General features: G+C 33.6%; 1 protein-coding gene across 2 annotated transcripts in view; it reads left to right on the top strand.

Moving 5' to 3' along the window:
- The window catches only part of LOC106465398 (kinase suppressor of Ras 1-like), a 37,633-nt gene that overhangs the window by 18,668 nt on the left and 2,413 nt on the right, over positions 1-16,552 (top strand). The window contains exons 1-12 of one of the 2 annotated variants that reach the window (XM_022393297.1): positions 4,637-4,719; positions 7,568-7,654; positions 9,725-9,831; positions 10,445-11,287; positions 12,696-12,765; positions 13,340-13,447; positions 13,782-13,949; positions 14,577-14,673; positions 15,000-15,124; positions 15,508-15,642; positions 15,790-15,919; positions 16,236-16,316. In XM_022393297.1, the coding sequence (XP_022249005.1) occupies positions 4,667-4,719; positions 7,568-7,654; positions 9,725-9,831; positions 10,445-11,287; positions 12,696-12,765; positions 13,340-13,447; positions 13,782-13,949; positions 14,577-14,673; positions 15,000-15,124; positions 15,508-15,642; positions 15,790-15,919; positions 16,236-16,316 (2,004 nt within the window). In that variant the 5' untranslated portion in view covers positions 4,637-4,666. Of the gene's footprint in view, positions 1-4,636; positions 4,720-7,567; positions 7,655-9,724; positions 9,832-10,444; positions 11,288-12,695; positions 12,766-13,339; positions 13,448-13,781; positions 13,950-14,576; positions 14,674-14,999; positions 15,125-15,507; positions 15,643-15,789; positions 15,920-16,235; positions 16,317-16,552 lie in introns of those variants that run through there. The other variant, XM_022393298.1, reaches the window with a different exon arrangement.

Raw genomic sequence — 16,552 nt, 5'->3', positions numbered from 1 at the left:
AAAATATATGAAATAACGTTTTACAGAGAAATGAATAAAAACCCTATAACACGAGCGTTTTCAAAAGGTGGACCTTTCTTCTTTAAGGCTCACCTTTCGAAAGCGCTCGGTTATAGGGTTTTTATTTCTTTCTATCAAGACTTCTTGAACCTACGTGTTTTTCTAACATCATGAATAACAATATAGTCATTTTTGAAAGGAATCTTTAATATTCTCAACGGAAGCGGAAAAAAAAAAACTCGAGTAGTACAACATTTAGGAGAGCAGTGAGCTCCGAAATTACACCTCAGCAAATCTGGAGCAAAGCCTTCATCTGCAGAATGAAGGCTATAGTTACGGCAGAGAATCCTCTGACCCACAAACCCATTTAGATGAAGTTGGGATATCTCAAGATTCCATAAGCAAGACAATAAAATAGGATTTGGAGTTGGCAAACCAAAAGACCACAAACTTTTAGCCACAGAAATAAATCAGAGCTATATATCTATATATGCATATAGTATTTGATTCCTCATTACTGATAATTCCCCCCGCGGCAGCTCCAATGCCTTTGGTATGCTTAAACGTGATCTGGGAAGCCGACCTCCACTGCAGTGGAACATTTGTCAAGATGTATGATTTTAGAGTAATTTATTACCATGAAAAATGTGGTGTCGGACAATAGTGCGTCATCACGACAATCAGAATGAGCACGATCCCTGATGGAGGAAGAAGTTGCAAGGGCACGATACATGAAACTCCGTTCTATAACATCAGTACTGCTGCAGAAAGTGAAGTGTTGATAATTCCTCAGAAAGCAAGCTATTTTTGTTTGTTTGTTTGTTTCAGAATTTTCACTCAAAACTACACCCCCCCCCGGTGGAATGGCGATAAGTCTTCGGATTTACAGCGCTAAAATCAGGGGTTCGATTCCCCTCGGTAGACACAGCAGATAGCCCAATGTGGCTTTGCTATAACAAAACACACACGCAAAACTACACAAATGGATCTGCCTATATGTATTTGCCCTAGTCCAGTAGCTCTGGACAAGGGCAAATCCTGGGCTGATGAAGGGTAGAATTCCTTGAAACCGGCATAACTCAGTGACAAGTATTAAATCAAATGATAGAGCTTCACGTTTATTATTTCTTATAGAACCTGTGCATAATTGTCCTTGATTTTGAGATGAAAGACTAGAAGGAAGGCAACTATTCAAAAGCACACACCGCTAACTTTTGGGCTACACCTCCCTAACTAATTGGATTTGACTGTCATTCTCATATCGTACCAACAGCCTCAAAGCCGAAGTACGTTTTTGCAGCAAGGAGTTGCAAACCATAAATCCTCGGATTTACAGTCCGAGTTCACTAACAAATGGACGATGTATTACTCGTAAACCATTATAAAAAATAAGTTATTAAGACATATATATATAAAGATAAGTTGTTAACAATGCCACAGAAAGTAGGCTCTCAACACTGGTGGGGAAAATAAGTAATGTATGTTATTGTTAAATTAACTTGATTTAATTTTGTATGAACTAGTTGTGCACATTAACATGTCAGTGAGCCGTATCGATGTGTTGTGTCAGTTAACTCCGTAGTCATAGCTACGTATTTTATTGTTGTATCTAGCGGGTTGTGTACAGTGCATTGTTGTACTTTTCTCACTACAACTTACTGGGTGTAACAATATGCACAACCTACTAGCTTGACACATTGTTGCGCCCAGTAAGTTCTATAAATTATTCCAACCGTGAAATTTTTTACGGCACATAGTGTAAGCAATGCTGGAACAATATGTTGATAAATTTACGGATTAATATTACATTTATCACGAGCACTTGAAAATCTTGGAAGGCTCCGATGTGAATCAAATACATAAGTTAAAGTTTACTTCTTTTAAAATTTAAAGTAAACATGATTTAAACGCAGCTGAAAACAAGAGCAATCGGGGAGATTACATGCTCTCGTCCCGCCGCTCCTTTTCGAGATTGCATGCGTTTATGTTGGATAACGTCAAATTTCACCTTCGAAATCTCAGGAAATCCTTCTCAGATCCAAAATGAACAATGATTCGGATCATTTTCTGTAGTGTGATAAGGAGTCTCAACTTTAATGTGCCCATAAAATTTAGTACAAATCCGATCCCACTTTACAGAGTTATTAACCCAAAACCGCGAAAATGTCCTATCTCCCAAATTATAAGAAATGTTTCAAAGTGATCCAGAATCCAGATCCAAAACAAATTTGGGGAGGACTGTCCCATGCTAGCTCCCCATCTTGTGTACAAATTTTATGTATATCGGTCTATTTATTTTCGGGATACGCACGCGGAACACAGGCAGCTAGACACACGCACACAATTGCAATACCCCCCCCCCCCTCCGTTCGGGGGCGAGGGTAATAAATTGCCTGAATTTATTTTGCCATACCTGGCGCTTAAAAAGTTTTCAGTAAGCTGGTTGATTTTTTCTATACTAAAATTTCAATTTTAAGATAATTGTTATGATATATACATGATGTTAGAAAAACACGTTGGTTCAAGAAGTCTTGACAGAAATGAATAAAAACCCTATAACCCGAGCGCTTTTGCCCCTGAAGAAGAAAGGTCCACTTTTCGAAAGCACTCGGGTTATACGGTTTTTATTCATTTCTGTTTTGATATGTTACGTACTATATTTCAAAGCGGTTGTCGATCGACTTTAAAAAAAAATAAAAATCAAATAAATAAAAACGAACGTTCTCAAGATGTCCTATACTTCGTGCTTGTAAGATAATTATCAGTAAAACACTTTTTAATTTCAATTATATCTTTGTATGAACAAAATGAGTTTAGGCATAGGTTTAAATGCTCAAAACGTCAGTTGTTATTCTAGGCGCAAGTAGTAATTATTATTGAACGCTAGCGCGTCAGACTACACGCGGACAAGTCATCAGCACCCCGCATGTTTCGCCAAGGTCGTGACCACGTGGCACGGGCGTACCTATGCCACGCGCCTGGCACGCTTGAGTGATATGCCCAGGCGCAGAACATGCCAGCTGCTGTTGTTCTTCGTGCCGTGAATACAGGATTTCAGGACAATATTTTAGAAGAGCAAGCTCAAAGAGTGCATAGTAATCAGTAAACAAGTCACATTTATATATAAAATTGCTACATATATTGTTCAGGCCAGTCAACAAATAACGTAAATTACAAGAACAGTTAACAATAAAGTTGTAATATTTACACATTTACGTCATCGCACGGTGTTCGCAACTAGTCTCTTCAAAATAAATATTTCAATGTACTGGTACACGTGTAACCAGAAACAGAGGTTTCAAATCAAAGCAACAGAAGGAAACTAGGGTCACTGAAATAGCTCACAAGCCCCCCCCCCCAAATCAAGAATCAATCCACACACTTGTAGACATTTAAATTCGTAAAATTACTCAACTGAAACTGACATCCTCAAGGAACCGATTCCACGCTCAGCAGTCCTAATAAGAACTACGTTATCAAAGCAAGTCACTAGTACTGACCAATCCCATCAGTGGAAAAATCAAGCTGATTTCTCATACGTGTTCTATATCCAAGGTGTTGACAGTCTTGAAGAAAACTTCCTATAAATACAGAACAATAAAAGCAGTGTTCTAAATTACATCAAAACAGAATTTTATATAAAACGTTATCGTTTTTTAAACCAAAAAGTTTCTATAATAGATCACAAAATTTGGTCAGCTTGAGACACCATGGGGATTCTTCGTTTCTCAATAAATATCCTCAATACTTTATTTGTTTTCCACAACGCTTCCTTCCCACGTCATCTTTAAGTTTCTGTATATCCAGAACACCTTTTTCCACGGACTTTACTAACCACTTGGTTAGAAATATCACATCTTTATTAGGATGCTAATAAATCTACAGACCATGAATTATTTATAAAATAATAAAAAATCAAGAGACAGGACTCTGAAAAATTCTACCAGTTATAATATCCCAACGAGAAAGCGAATAATGTGTATTTCATATCACTCTCTAATTTACATTATCAAACAAATTTCCAACCAATTTTCGAAGCTGGTGAGGAGTAAGACTTCCAAGTTGGTGAGGGGGAAGATTTCCAAGTTGGTGAGGGGGCAAGATTTCCAAGCTTTCCAAGGTGTAAAATTACTAACTTTTTTAAAGATCTTAGAGACAGTTGTTGTTCGATACGGTGTGTGGTGTTATCGTTACATTTCACACACAGGATAGTTAAACACGAAATAAAAATGTCGTCGAAAAATTTTGGCACTTTTGTATTGATGAATAAATTATCATAGTTGAAATTATCTCCTTCACAAAGCACATCAGTTCACTTACGATAAGATATTTTTGTGCAGATGTCGAGTGTTCCAAATATCTTGATACCAGGGGGTAGGGGGGGGGATAACCGTAGAGAAGACAAGCTGTTAGACGAACTTCTTAGTACAAATCAACAACAAAGAGTCATCTGGCGGTCTTTCTTGTTACCTGTTTTCCGACCGTCCATCTGTCGTACTTACGAATGATCAATCACAGCCGATGGCGATACGCGGTAAGGCTAGGGGCGGGGAAAAGTTTTTGCAAGGTGTGCGCTGTATAATTCGCGTTGCAGACGACGTCTCCTCAGTTCGTGAGTCGGCTGCGAGGAGGTACACAACTGGCACTAGAAGAGTAGTGTATTAGTATGGTCTTTGCTTTGACGTCGAGCAGGACGTTGTCTTCGTGTAGTGCGTGCAGGTTAGTGTATAATACGTGTTACATTGAATAACGATATGCATATTTTTTGTATCTTGTGAAAGCTTCGTTATTGTATATGTATATTAATTTTTTTTTTATATTTATATGGATAATGTTAACAGTAAGCTTTAATGTCGGTATTTCATCTGCTTCATGAGTACTATAAGAACTGATAAAAATAAAACTTTTTTTTTAACACTGGTAAAAACAATAAGTAGGCAAATAATATTCTATAATTTGAAACTGTTCTACCTCTCAGTGTATTATTTCAGCGATACGTGATAAAGTTGATACAACTAAACGTTAAGAATACTTAGATTTTTTACGACGAACCAACAGAATCACTTTATAAAAAATATTGATAGTGATACGCCTCAGTAAATACTTGTCAAACATGTAACAGATTGACTGTTGATACGATTGAGATTTATTTTTGCTTGTTTATGTAACAATGAGTTTTGTGTTCTGTTACGAAACTACTTTACTCTTCTGTTTTAGCGCAGATCTGCGTATTGTTTTAGACGTAAAACAATGATTTACATTGCTCTAAGCTTCTAGAATATTTAATGACCAGTGTCCCTCTTTTCAAATATCATGCCCGCGTGAGTTCGACGTATAATAGATAGTTTCATTATGCAATAATTAAACTTTATGCCAGTAGAATTATTTTGGGAAATGTTGACTGAGTAGTGTTTGTACTTTATATTATAGTCTTAGAACATTGTAGTGATAAGTGGCAAAATAATGTCGACGTAGAACAAGATTATATCAAAGTCTTATCGTCCATAAACTACAGCTGCAATACATCAGCATGGCCACAGAAATATCCGAACACTGTCTTTCTTTCTTTTTTTTAATCACTTATGAGGAACATTTATTACCACCAACAGACATTATTTAATTCACAGAATCTATCCACCATTTTTCTCTCTCTCGCGCGCGCGTGTATGTCTGTATAAGTAACTTTTATGAACAAGAACTTTCTCTACATTTAAACAGCACCAAATCAAAATTATAAATAATGATATTGCAAAAAAAAAATCAAACTATTAAAGTTTGGACCGAGGTTAAAATTTTGGAACCATGTGTGAATATATCTTTCAGTTCAGTATATTTCTTTACACGTTTGAGGGCGAAGGTTACATGTGAAGACTAGTCTAAGTTATTCTAGATGAATACACACACACACACACACGTACCATTAATAGTATCTATCAAACTCTACGTGATACCTCATATAAGTGGAATTTGATGTCGTATATGTTTTAACTGTCTTCCAATTCCCGATGAAATCGAGCATATTTCATCAGTAACAGAGCTTTAGAACCCCCCCCCCCCCATTTCTCCCATGGCGAGCAGGAAAAAAATGCAGCTGGTCCCTATTCTCATTTTAATCGTTATTGGCAAGCAGCTAAAAATATTACGGTAATTAGGATTTATTATTTGAAACCGTACCGAGTGTCTGGTTTCTCAAACCAAGCTCTTCGTGTAAATTCTAAATGTGGAAGAACCTTTACTATTCTTAACTTTTCAACAATAATGTCATCTACACAGTATTGCCCCTAGCAACAGTATTTCTGGAACTCGTGCGTGGATTATTGTGAATAGTAAAGATATATTTTCACCTTGTGAATATATTTTTCGGAAAGGTTTAACCAAGTAAAAACAGACCAGCGATTCTATGTATAGTTTGGTCTAACTGTCTCTACTTCCTCTTTTCTGTGGCTCGAATCCCTAACTATTTGATGCATTTTGAAATAGGCTGTTACTAATTGATACTTACTAAAAATAAATCTTCAGAATTTCACACAGCGGTATACTATTATTGTAAACTGTATTTTTATAGGTGTAATTTTGGATGTTAGCTAGAGGGAGCTGCGGATCGTAATGATGACTTTAAGATCAGAGTGTGTAATAAGATAGGCCTAGAAAATTCTAAAAGATTTGGTTTTCTAGTAAGTTCGATGATTTATTATATATACGAAAACGGCGAAGTACCAAGAAGATAGTTAAGAAAAGACAGAGTTCTTTTTTTTTTTTTCTAGTTGGTAGACTAATCTGGTCAATGTATTTTCACTTCAGCAGTGATGTGGTTCAACTTATAAGTAAGTTTTATTTTTTACGTTAGTGTAGCGTAATTAGTTTCATATGTAAATCTAGGCCTACAAAAAGTTGCAACAATATACAAGTTCCACGGTGCCCAAGTTCGTGAAAACGTTAAGAAACAAATAAACAAATTTGTTATCGTTTACTTGGACTGGAATTTGAATTATTTTCACCAGATATTTCAAAATAACCTATCATTGAAAGAACAACTTTACAGTACTGTTTAATCAAAGTATTTCTTTATGTGCTGAAAGAAACCATTTTAGTTGTCTTCCCGTTCCTTTTTGCCTTTCTCTCTCTCTCTGTTTCATATTCAAAGCGAAAACTATTTATCACTCAGTGTTTGGTTATAATACTTACTGCTGCAGTTTTTAATTACTTCGTACTTGCGATGACATCATAGCACAATATTCACCACAAATCTTGTGATAAATCCAGTTGGTGCTCAAAAAACATGAAAGGTTCCGTTTTGTGTGTCTATTTAAAAATCTCGTACATTTTACACTAAACTTTATATATTTTACTTTGGAAGTTTTTGTTTTTATAAGGAAATATACTATTTATCTAAAACAATTGTAGCCTTTTATGCCACAAAAAGAAATAAACATAAATAAATGAATAACTGACATAGCAAACTGAAAAGTTATAAAACGAGGTTAAGTATTTTGAGGTTGATTATTTTTTCAGAATGAATTAAAAAATATCTAGATAAAATATCAATACCATATTGTCTGTTCAACAGGTTATCCAGAAGTTTGTCCACACCTCGACGCTGCTTGACTTGTCAGAAGATGGTATATCTCACAGCCTTTCGATGTAAAGATTGTGGGTACGTTGACATTTTATGTTATCAAAGTATAAGGTCATTAAAAAAAACTATCCGCGTCATCAAAACGTAAGTTACGTTACTTTAGTGCAAAAGTGAAATTCTCAAAAAAAAAAGATACTCAGCTGGATGAAGTTGACATGTTTTTTGAAAAATAAAAAAAATATACGTGTAAACATAAAAAAAAACACAACAATTTGAGTGTCAATGAATAAATGTTTTCTGATAGAAAAATGGAATGCACGCGCATCCGAAAAAGCAGCTAAAATATGTCCCGGTACTCAGTATAGGCAGAATTTCATCCCTGCTTTATTAGTGTATCACTCTCGTGTTGGTTCCATACACTGTCGTACAGTAATAAATTCTAACACATTCGTTGTTGTATCAGTCTTCGAAATCTCCACCACCGTTATGAATGCATGTGTGACATACAAGTCCCTTTAAAAAAAATATTATAAAATACAACGGAATTCATTTTTTTAGCTGATTATATACTGTACTAGCCACGACTCGCGTATCATTTTCGGTAGTTTTCATGCCCTTCACTTGAATTTTCCTTATTCTATCATTTTCACGCACGCATTTAAGGTACGCTTTCTTGCAGGCTTTGTGTTAGATAGATAAATCCTGATCTATTTCAAAAACAGTTTGCGCGATCAGACAAACAAAATCACGTAGACGACATAATTTCATTTAATAAAACTACACCTAGTAACTTTATTTAATAAAACTACTAATAGTATAGTATTGGTATATATAATAGTGTACAGAGTATGAAACAGTTATGAGCATTCAGTGTATGACATGGTTTTACGAGTTGAGACAAAAAAACACTCGCAAAGAATAAAACCCGTAGTAAAGAAAAAAAAATATCTAAAAGGTGTTTACAGCAGTCCATGAAACGAACCGCAGCTACATTATTACAAAGTAAATTAAATGTAAAGTTGTAATGAAAACAAACTTAGCTGAATTTGCAGAAACGTTTGAATGTATGTTTAAAAAGTGATAAGCACTGTGCATATGTATTTTAGACCTAATTAAGTTGATAAAGCCCAGATAAATTGTATTTATTGTAATGTTCACTTTTTAAGGAAATTACACGCGCGTTAAATGCTGTTTATGTGTAATATTTTGCAAATAAAAAAACTAAAGTGGAAATAAAAGCCAGTCGTCACGTGATAACAACTACATTGTGCCATCGTGTAGCATATTCGTTGTATTAAAAAGTTTGACTAAGGAAAAATCAGGCAAGGCGATTCTGAATGGCAAAGCCAATGTGCAATTCGGACTCCTCAGACAAAGGCCTTTCTAACAATATGACATTTGTAGCGTTTGATCGAAAAATTTGCGAGAAAAGTTCCGGATAGACAAACACAAGCGTATTATTTATATAGATACGTTTTTCATTTAGTATTTAAATTTAGGCTTAGGTCTGATTGCAACATTTTTATATTAAAAGAAAATAGTATATTTATGTATATTAATATTTTAACACTAAATTTTTCAAATGTTTGTTAGAGGTATGAAAATCAAATCCGAAAGTCAGTTTAATCATTTAATTACTTGCCTTATAACTGGTTTCTGAGTCTAAATTTGTTACTAGAAACATTATCTTGCAGTTTGGATAGACTAGTGTTGAACACCTTTCAGTTTAGTTGGTGTTTTAGTTTTAGTTGGTGAAATTACATTATAAGAATCATAACATGGATTTGTTTGAGCTAGTTTCTAGTACAAGTTAAACCATCTTTACTAAACGTTAACAAGATGTCTAAATCTTCGGAAAATCTACTTTAAATTATTGCCTTTTTTTTCTTTTGCACACGTTCGTAGATGATATTAAAACCTTTTTACACTTTTCGTTCAGAATGTAATAAAGGACACGAAAAACAATTCTACTGTACTTTCATATGTCATATCTAAAAACATACTATGTAGCAAATTTAAATGGTACTAGTGTAAAATTCAAAATACACTTTAGAGTTATTCTGTTTTTGAACTTTCTGATTATGGTACTTACCCGAAATCTGTACAGCAGCAGACCTTTGACTGATCAGTTTACATTTATTTTCGTAGAAACGTTACACACGACTCTTGTGTGAACAATGAAAGCAATATGGAATCTCGTTGCCACGGTAACAGAATTAACTACAGGAACAGCTTTCAATACCCCATAACAACAGGTAAGGATAGGCATAGATGTAATTTCTCTAACTTTCTTTTGTAGAATCCAAAACAAACTTAATTGTAATATTTATATAGTTAGAGAACCTATTTCTTATAGTTACGTGGAATGAGACGTACGATTTCATTATTACTAGTATATTGTAGGCTACGGCTTTCCACGAAAGCTATTATTTTGCTTGGTTCCTGTGTACACGTGCAGTGTAAGTGTATATTATCATGCACGGTCACGTAACGGATTTAGACTTAATTTGAAAAATCTATAAATAACTAGATTGGCTGTAATTCTAATATTTTCTTACTTTAGTTTTTCTTATTGAATTTTCAAACTTCCGTAATATATATATATATATAAAGCACTTGTGCGTTGTGATTAGTTTCACTCACTTCTGGTGAATTAAAGAAACCAACTTCTTAATGTTTTGGTATTGTTCCATTAACTAAAAATGGAATGTTTCTTTAAGTAACATACTCAAAAACTATGTTCATTTTAAAAAGCTAGGCTCATATTGCCAAGAGTTTTATAAGATTTAGAAAATGACGTCACGTGTTACTTAATATTGAATTGCAAACAAACTAAAAAATAAACAAACTTTTTATTTTCTTTATCAGTAGGTGAAACTACGGAAGTAAACTGGTTTTCGGACTCAGAAAAAAGTGCATTTTCATCTCCAACTGCAACAGAAAATAATCTGCCGCGTTCATCATTCAGTGATATGTCTAACACGGATGTAAAATCAGCATCTTTAAGCGGGAAAAATAATAGTTCTCTTGCCTTATCAGGTCTGCTGAAAGTAGTTCACTGGCTCGCTCAGCGACGTAGGAATCGTGACATGAGCAAAGCAAATGCTGCTGATAAACACGCGAAAGCAAAATATGGATTAAACCAATGCAAAGTAAGCGATAAGCAAACCCGGAAGAAGTTAAAAGCGTTCCTGAAAAACTCTCAAAAGTCTAAAAGTGCCGTTATTGGTTTAACGTGCTCATCTAGAGCTTGTACTTGTGGGTGGACTCGTCTGCCTATCACTTCAAGTCAATCAACCAATTACGCATCTCTTATCTCGCCAAACAGTAGCCTGTCTTCAAGTAGTTGTTTGTCGTCCACCTCTTCCGCTGCTCAGACTCCTTCCGACACAGAATCCGATTATCGTATTAGGGTTAATGACAGAATTCCACTGTGGTTGGACAAAAATTTCCGTGATGTTCGATCTGTTGGTTTGACGTGCAGTAGTTCGCGTTCGCCGTCTATTGGTGGCGCAACACCTGCATTCTTAAAATCGGAAAACAAAAACTCAAGTGTGAACTCTAATCGCAGTCAATGTATCAGTGCACAAGGACGTTGTGCAAAACAGTGGTTAACTAAAGCAAGAACATTAAGCTTGGAAACCAAAAACTCACCATCACACAGACTTTGTGCAACATGGCCACCATATGACATTTGCGTTAGCTCAGTAGGTAAGTTAATTATTTCAAAAGCATATCTAAAACGGAAACAGTTTTTATTCATTTGTTAAATAAGGTTGCAACTCTTAATACATTTCAGATTATTGAATAGTTAAAGATTGATTACCAGTTTATGGTCGGCGTTACTTTGAATAAAAAAAAATATATTTTTGTAACATTTCCCCATATATGAAACTTTGAGCACATTTCTAATTAAAAAGTCTTCTTTATAATTATTTATATTTAATTTATTTTTGTTGGCAGAGACTAAAATAATACAAAAAATCGAATGTAACACTCCAGAAGATTGTCGTCTATTTATTATTATTCTGTAAAAAAGTGAGTGTTGAAATACATGCAATTAGTAACTAATTATTATCTATGGTTTGTTTCTTTAACCTTCTGAAGAGAAAAAAAATTGTTTGGCTGTATAGTTTGTCCATCCAGCCTAGTTTCAAAATCCGTTTTCATTTTAATTTAACCTGTTCGTTTGTCGCTAACATTCTGTTCGTCAACAGTAGATGTCGCGAATCCAAGCAGTGACGTTTTGATAGGTTACAAAATATTCTGGGCGAGAAAAGCGGCAATAATTTTGTCATTTTGAAAAATTTCTATGTTGCTGTTATTGTTGTGATATTATGCTTAATTATCATCAAATTATGTTCCTTATTTTTTTCGAGGAATTGCAAAACTTCACAAGTTGTATAAACAAATGCATTTATCGAATTTTCATCACTCGTGTCGAGGCTTTAGTGAAATTTGTTTAAGTATTCCAGTAATTGTACAGATAAGACTTTAAGCTGAAGTCTAATTTATTTGTGAAAATTTGCTAAAAATAAATCCTACTTAAAGGTTAGATACATGACCGATAAAAGATGCTTTTTTCTGCGTCAGGAATATGAGACTTATAATTTTTTTTAAATCGACCAGAGAAAATAATAGTACAAATTTGACCTAATGGGTATAATTGCGTATATTTATCACCATTATAAAATATTATTTAAGGATTTTTTAAAATTTCACGTGTACTTTTCTGTGATAGATAACAGCTCAGATAACAGCTGGAAAATACGACTATGTGCTTGAAACAATAATCTATATTAAAACAACAATGGTTATTATGTGAACGCCTTTTCCGAGCTGGTGAAGCATGATTATATTTAATTACACTTGTCATATGATATTAGGCTTAATACTAATGTCTTGTGACAAGTATATTATATATTAAAAATGAAATCGTGATCACACAGAAATAATTTTTGTTTTTATATTTTTTAGTCTTTATTGTTATCTTGGCAAAACGTGAAGATTGTAAAATAATGCACTTTAAATAATTACATAGCTTACTCTTATACAAAAGTTTCATGAAGCTTTTGCATGGCGAGCTATTATTGATTATTTTTATTCATATTCTTTGCAGAAGATTTTGTTGACGATGACTCTGAGTCTGGTATTGGAGACTGTGAAGATCAAGATGAGTTTCCTTCCCAGTAAGTGTTAATTTTTCTCTTGGGTTTTTGGGACTCGTATTTTTTATTTATTTAAATTTGAACGTATCAGTTTTTTATTAATATATTTAGCTGTTAGCTACAAATACGGTATTATTAAGGTGTTTTTTTTAATTCTCAACAAAATGATTAAAACATTAAATATGTTTGATTTTGTTGAATTAATTTGAATGTGTAAAAAGCGCTTGTCATTTTGTAACGGAAATTACGCTGTCAAGTTTACAAGGTAAATTCAAATATTTGAGCAAGTTTCTTTTTAAAGCACGATCATTAAAATGTAACTTTCAACAATTATTTTGTATAGAATGAAGTTAGCTTTAATGGACTGTTGTTTAAAATTATAGTTTCTTAAAAAAAATATATGGACTCTGTGGATTCCATTTTTAAATCCAGTAGAATAGAGTTATCTAAGTCCTCAAAATTTGTGGTTTATATATTTGCATTTGTTTGTTTGTCGTTAAGCGCAAAAATTTAACTTTTCAAATATTATTATTATTATTATAAAATAAGAAATGTAACATTTTTATTTACTGATTATTTTCTCTCTCTTAAACAGTGCACAGAGTTTGGATTTAAAGGAGACACTAGGAGAATGGTGTATACCATTTGATGATCTTAAGTTTGACGAGCGACTAAGGCACGGTCGTCAGGGCGACATCTTCAGGTACGTTGAAAAAAGACAATGGTTTTCGAACTATAAAGCCGAAGTTGGCGAAATAAGTATCTTTCCATTAAAATAACAACAAAATACTATATAAGCACATATTATATACAAAAAATTATATATTAACTTGAAATATATTTAGTAAAATTATATATATATTTTTAGAAATATATTGTCGTCACGTGCAAAATTGATACTTGTATATTATTTGCTGTTGGTTTATATAAATATTTTCTTTTTGCTTACATATTCAGCAAATATTTGATTATGTGATCTGTATAGTTTTCGTATAAGTATATCGTAAAAATATATATATTTTTTTTATAAATTCCAGAGGACGCTGGCACGGTGAAGTGTTGATCTACACAGTTAGACAACAAAAAGAAGCGGAGTTTCGCCAGTTTTTAGATGACGTAAGGCAGCTCAGCATGATACGTCACGAAAACGTAGTTCTTTTTATGGGAGCCTGTATAGAACCCCCTCAGCTTGCTGTTATTACAAGGTTAATAATGTTGCTTATGCCAGTACTTTTAATTTTGTTTTCATTGATAATTAAAATTTTAAAAACTTGGTATGAATTTTCAGTGTAAAAGAGATATTAGATAAGGTTCGTTACAATGGGTTTTGTCAATCCTTAAACTCAAACAGTGTAGCTTCTGTGTAGGATTTAATAAGTAATCAATAATTTCGTTTAAACAAATATGAATAATGTATTAGGAAACAAACGAGGCTTAGAAGTGTGATCTCCTTTATCCCATAATACAGATTTGTACTTACTGGCTTTAGCTTACATTTTTTCTGCTTGGTTTGTTTGTTTTAAGTTAAGCACAAAGATTCTCAATGGGCTGTCTGTGCTCTGCCCACCACAGGTATCGAAACCCATTTTCTAGCGTTGTAAGTCCGCAAGCATACCACTGTGCTACTAGGGGGCTTTCCGCTTGGTGGCTGTAAAGATGAAAATGTTCAAAAAATGAGCTGAAAATAATTTTGTGTAAATTGAGGAAAACAATTTTGAAAAAAAAATATTTTTTTAGGCTTTTCAATTCTAACATGAAGTATACTTAAATGATTACTATTAATGATTCTTGTATTAGTGTTTGTTTAAAGTAAATATATTTTTTTTTTTCAGCATGCGGAAAGGACCGTTGTTGTTCGAACACATTCACATAAAACATCATCGGTTATCGTTTTTCACTAAAATCAGCATTGCTCGACAAATTGCCCAGGTTAGTTGTTCCTTTTGACACTTCACCAAAACATTAAGTTTCATTTTTGCTTATGGATTAAAAGTGGGGTTTACTATTATTAATGTATTTATCGATAACAAAATAATCGTAAAAAATAAAGACACAATTATTATAATAATTATCTCGCCACCCACTTCAAAACTAATGTCAAAAATGCTGTAAGTACAAGACTATTGGCTAGAAGGTTATTTACATCGAATTACGACGTTTTGTTGTTGTTGTTTTTCGCTTGGACTACAGTAAAATGTAAATTTAATCATCGTTCATGGAATGAGAAAAAACTCATCAATGTTTTTGTCATTTAGGGAATGGGCTATCTTCATGCAAAAGGAATTATTCACAAAAAACTAAATTCCAGAAACGTGATTCTTGAAAGTAGGGTCAAGCTGTGTCTCATGGACCAAGGAATGTCCGACTCTCAACTGGACAGGTAAGGGTAGCCAAAAAACTGTGAATTAAAAACAGAAACTACACAAACAACATCCCAGAACTTCTAAAACAAGTTTAGAGAGAGATGATTTTCTGAATTTCTACAATAATATTGTTTAATTGAAGACACATTTTTTTGGACCAGGCCAGTAATTCGACAGCCCAGGCAATATCCTGGATTTGGTAAACACATGTGTCAATGAGACGTGTAGGAAACTTCTCAGCATTATACCAAAACTCCCTCTAGCAAACGTTTAAATAAAAATTATCCCAGAACAACAGCTTTAACTTGTCCTTATTTATCATCAGTAAATTTACTATTTAATTTGTTTGCTTTTACTCGAAAGTTAGCCACTTTAAATAACGAGTACTTAATACTTTCAGAGCAGAGTATGGCTGTGTTCCACGAGGTCACCTTGCTTACTTCAGTCCCGAAATACTGCAAAACCTACAGATCGAGCCTCCCAAGGTCTACTCCACCATGCCTTACACACAGGAAGCAGATATATTTGCATTTGGGTGCGTTTTTTGAAATGACATTTGTTTTTCAAATCTTTTAATGAAATTTTGGGGAAAAAATCAGCTAAGATTGTGAAGATTTTAATGGCTGTGTGTGTGTATTTATCAGTAAAATATGTAACTTTTACTTCTCTCCTACTCTTGTAGGTCCATATTGTACGAGCTGTTTGCTGAAGAATTCCCATTTAGTCACTTAAGTCCCCATTCTGTTATTTGGTTAGTTGCCAGTGGGAGGCGCCAGTGTCTTAGTAACCTAAAATGTACGAGTGGATTAAAGGTAAGTCACCTTTAGAACCCTTATTACTAATTTGTTTCCATAAACTGGATTAAAGTAAAAGCTTTATTGCAGAAGTAACCGTTTTGTAGAAACTGATTTTACTTAAATTGTTGTAACTTGTTACATTAACTCTCGTATTCTCTAAAAGTAAAATATTTACATAAAACGGTTATTTACTGAATAATTATTGATGCTATTACTTGTATAATTTTACCCTTTCTGCACTAATAAAAAGTATAAATGTGGCACTATTGATAACTTAAGTTCACTGAATATCAGTTTGTTTACTTACCGAACGCCATTTTTTTCCCCCTAGAGTTTAATCCTAGAATGTTGGTCCCACTCTCCTAGTGACAGACCAGGTGTTGTATACATTATCAAACAACTACAGGAAAGTGTAAGTACCCTAGTTATAATAATTACAAGTTCGGTATTAATTTTCTAAAGTGATTCATCCATAATTGATAGTTATAACTAGTTACCTTTGAAATTTTCATTTAATTCCTTAGCATGTAAAAAAAAATATTTAGTTAAACTTGAATTAAAAACAAAATTGAGGCAAATATTAGGTCGTCAAGAAATTAACGTCGCATTTTTTAGACGAAAAAACCCGAACAACTTGTATATCAAAAC

This window comes from Limulus polyphemus, unplaced genomic scaffold (genome assembly GCF_000517525.1).
Source record: "Limulus polyphemus unplaced genomic scaffold, Limulus_polyphemus-2.1.2 Scaffold1931, whole genome shotgun sequence".
Taxonomy (NCBI): domain Eukaryota; kingdom Metazoa; phylum Arthropoda; class Merostomata; order Xiphosura; family Limulidae; genus Limulus; species Limulus polyphemus.
This window is presented reverse-complemented; position numbering and strand designations above follow the sequence as displayed.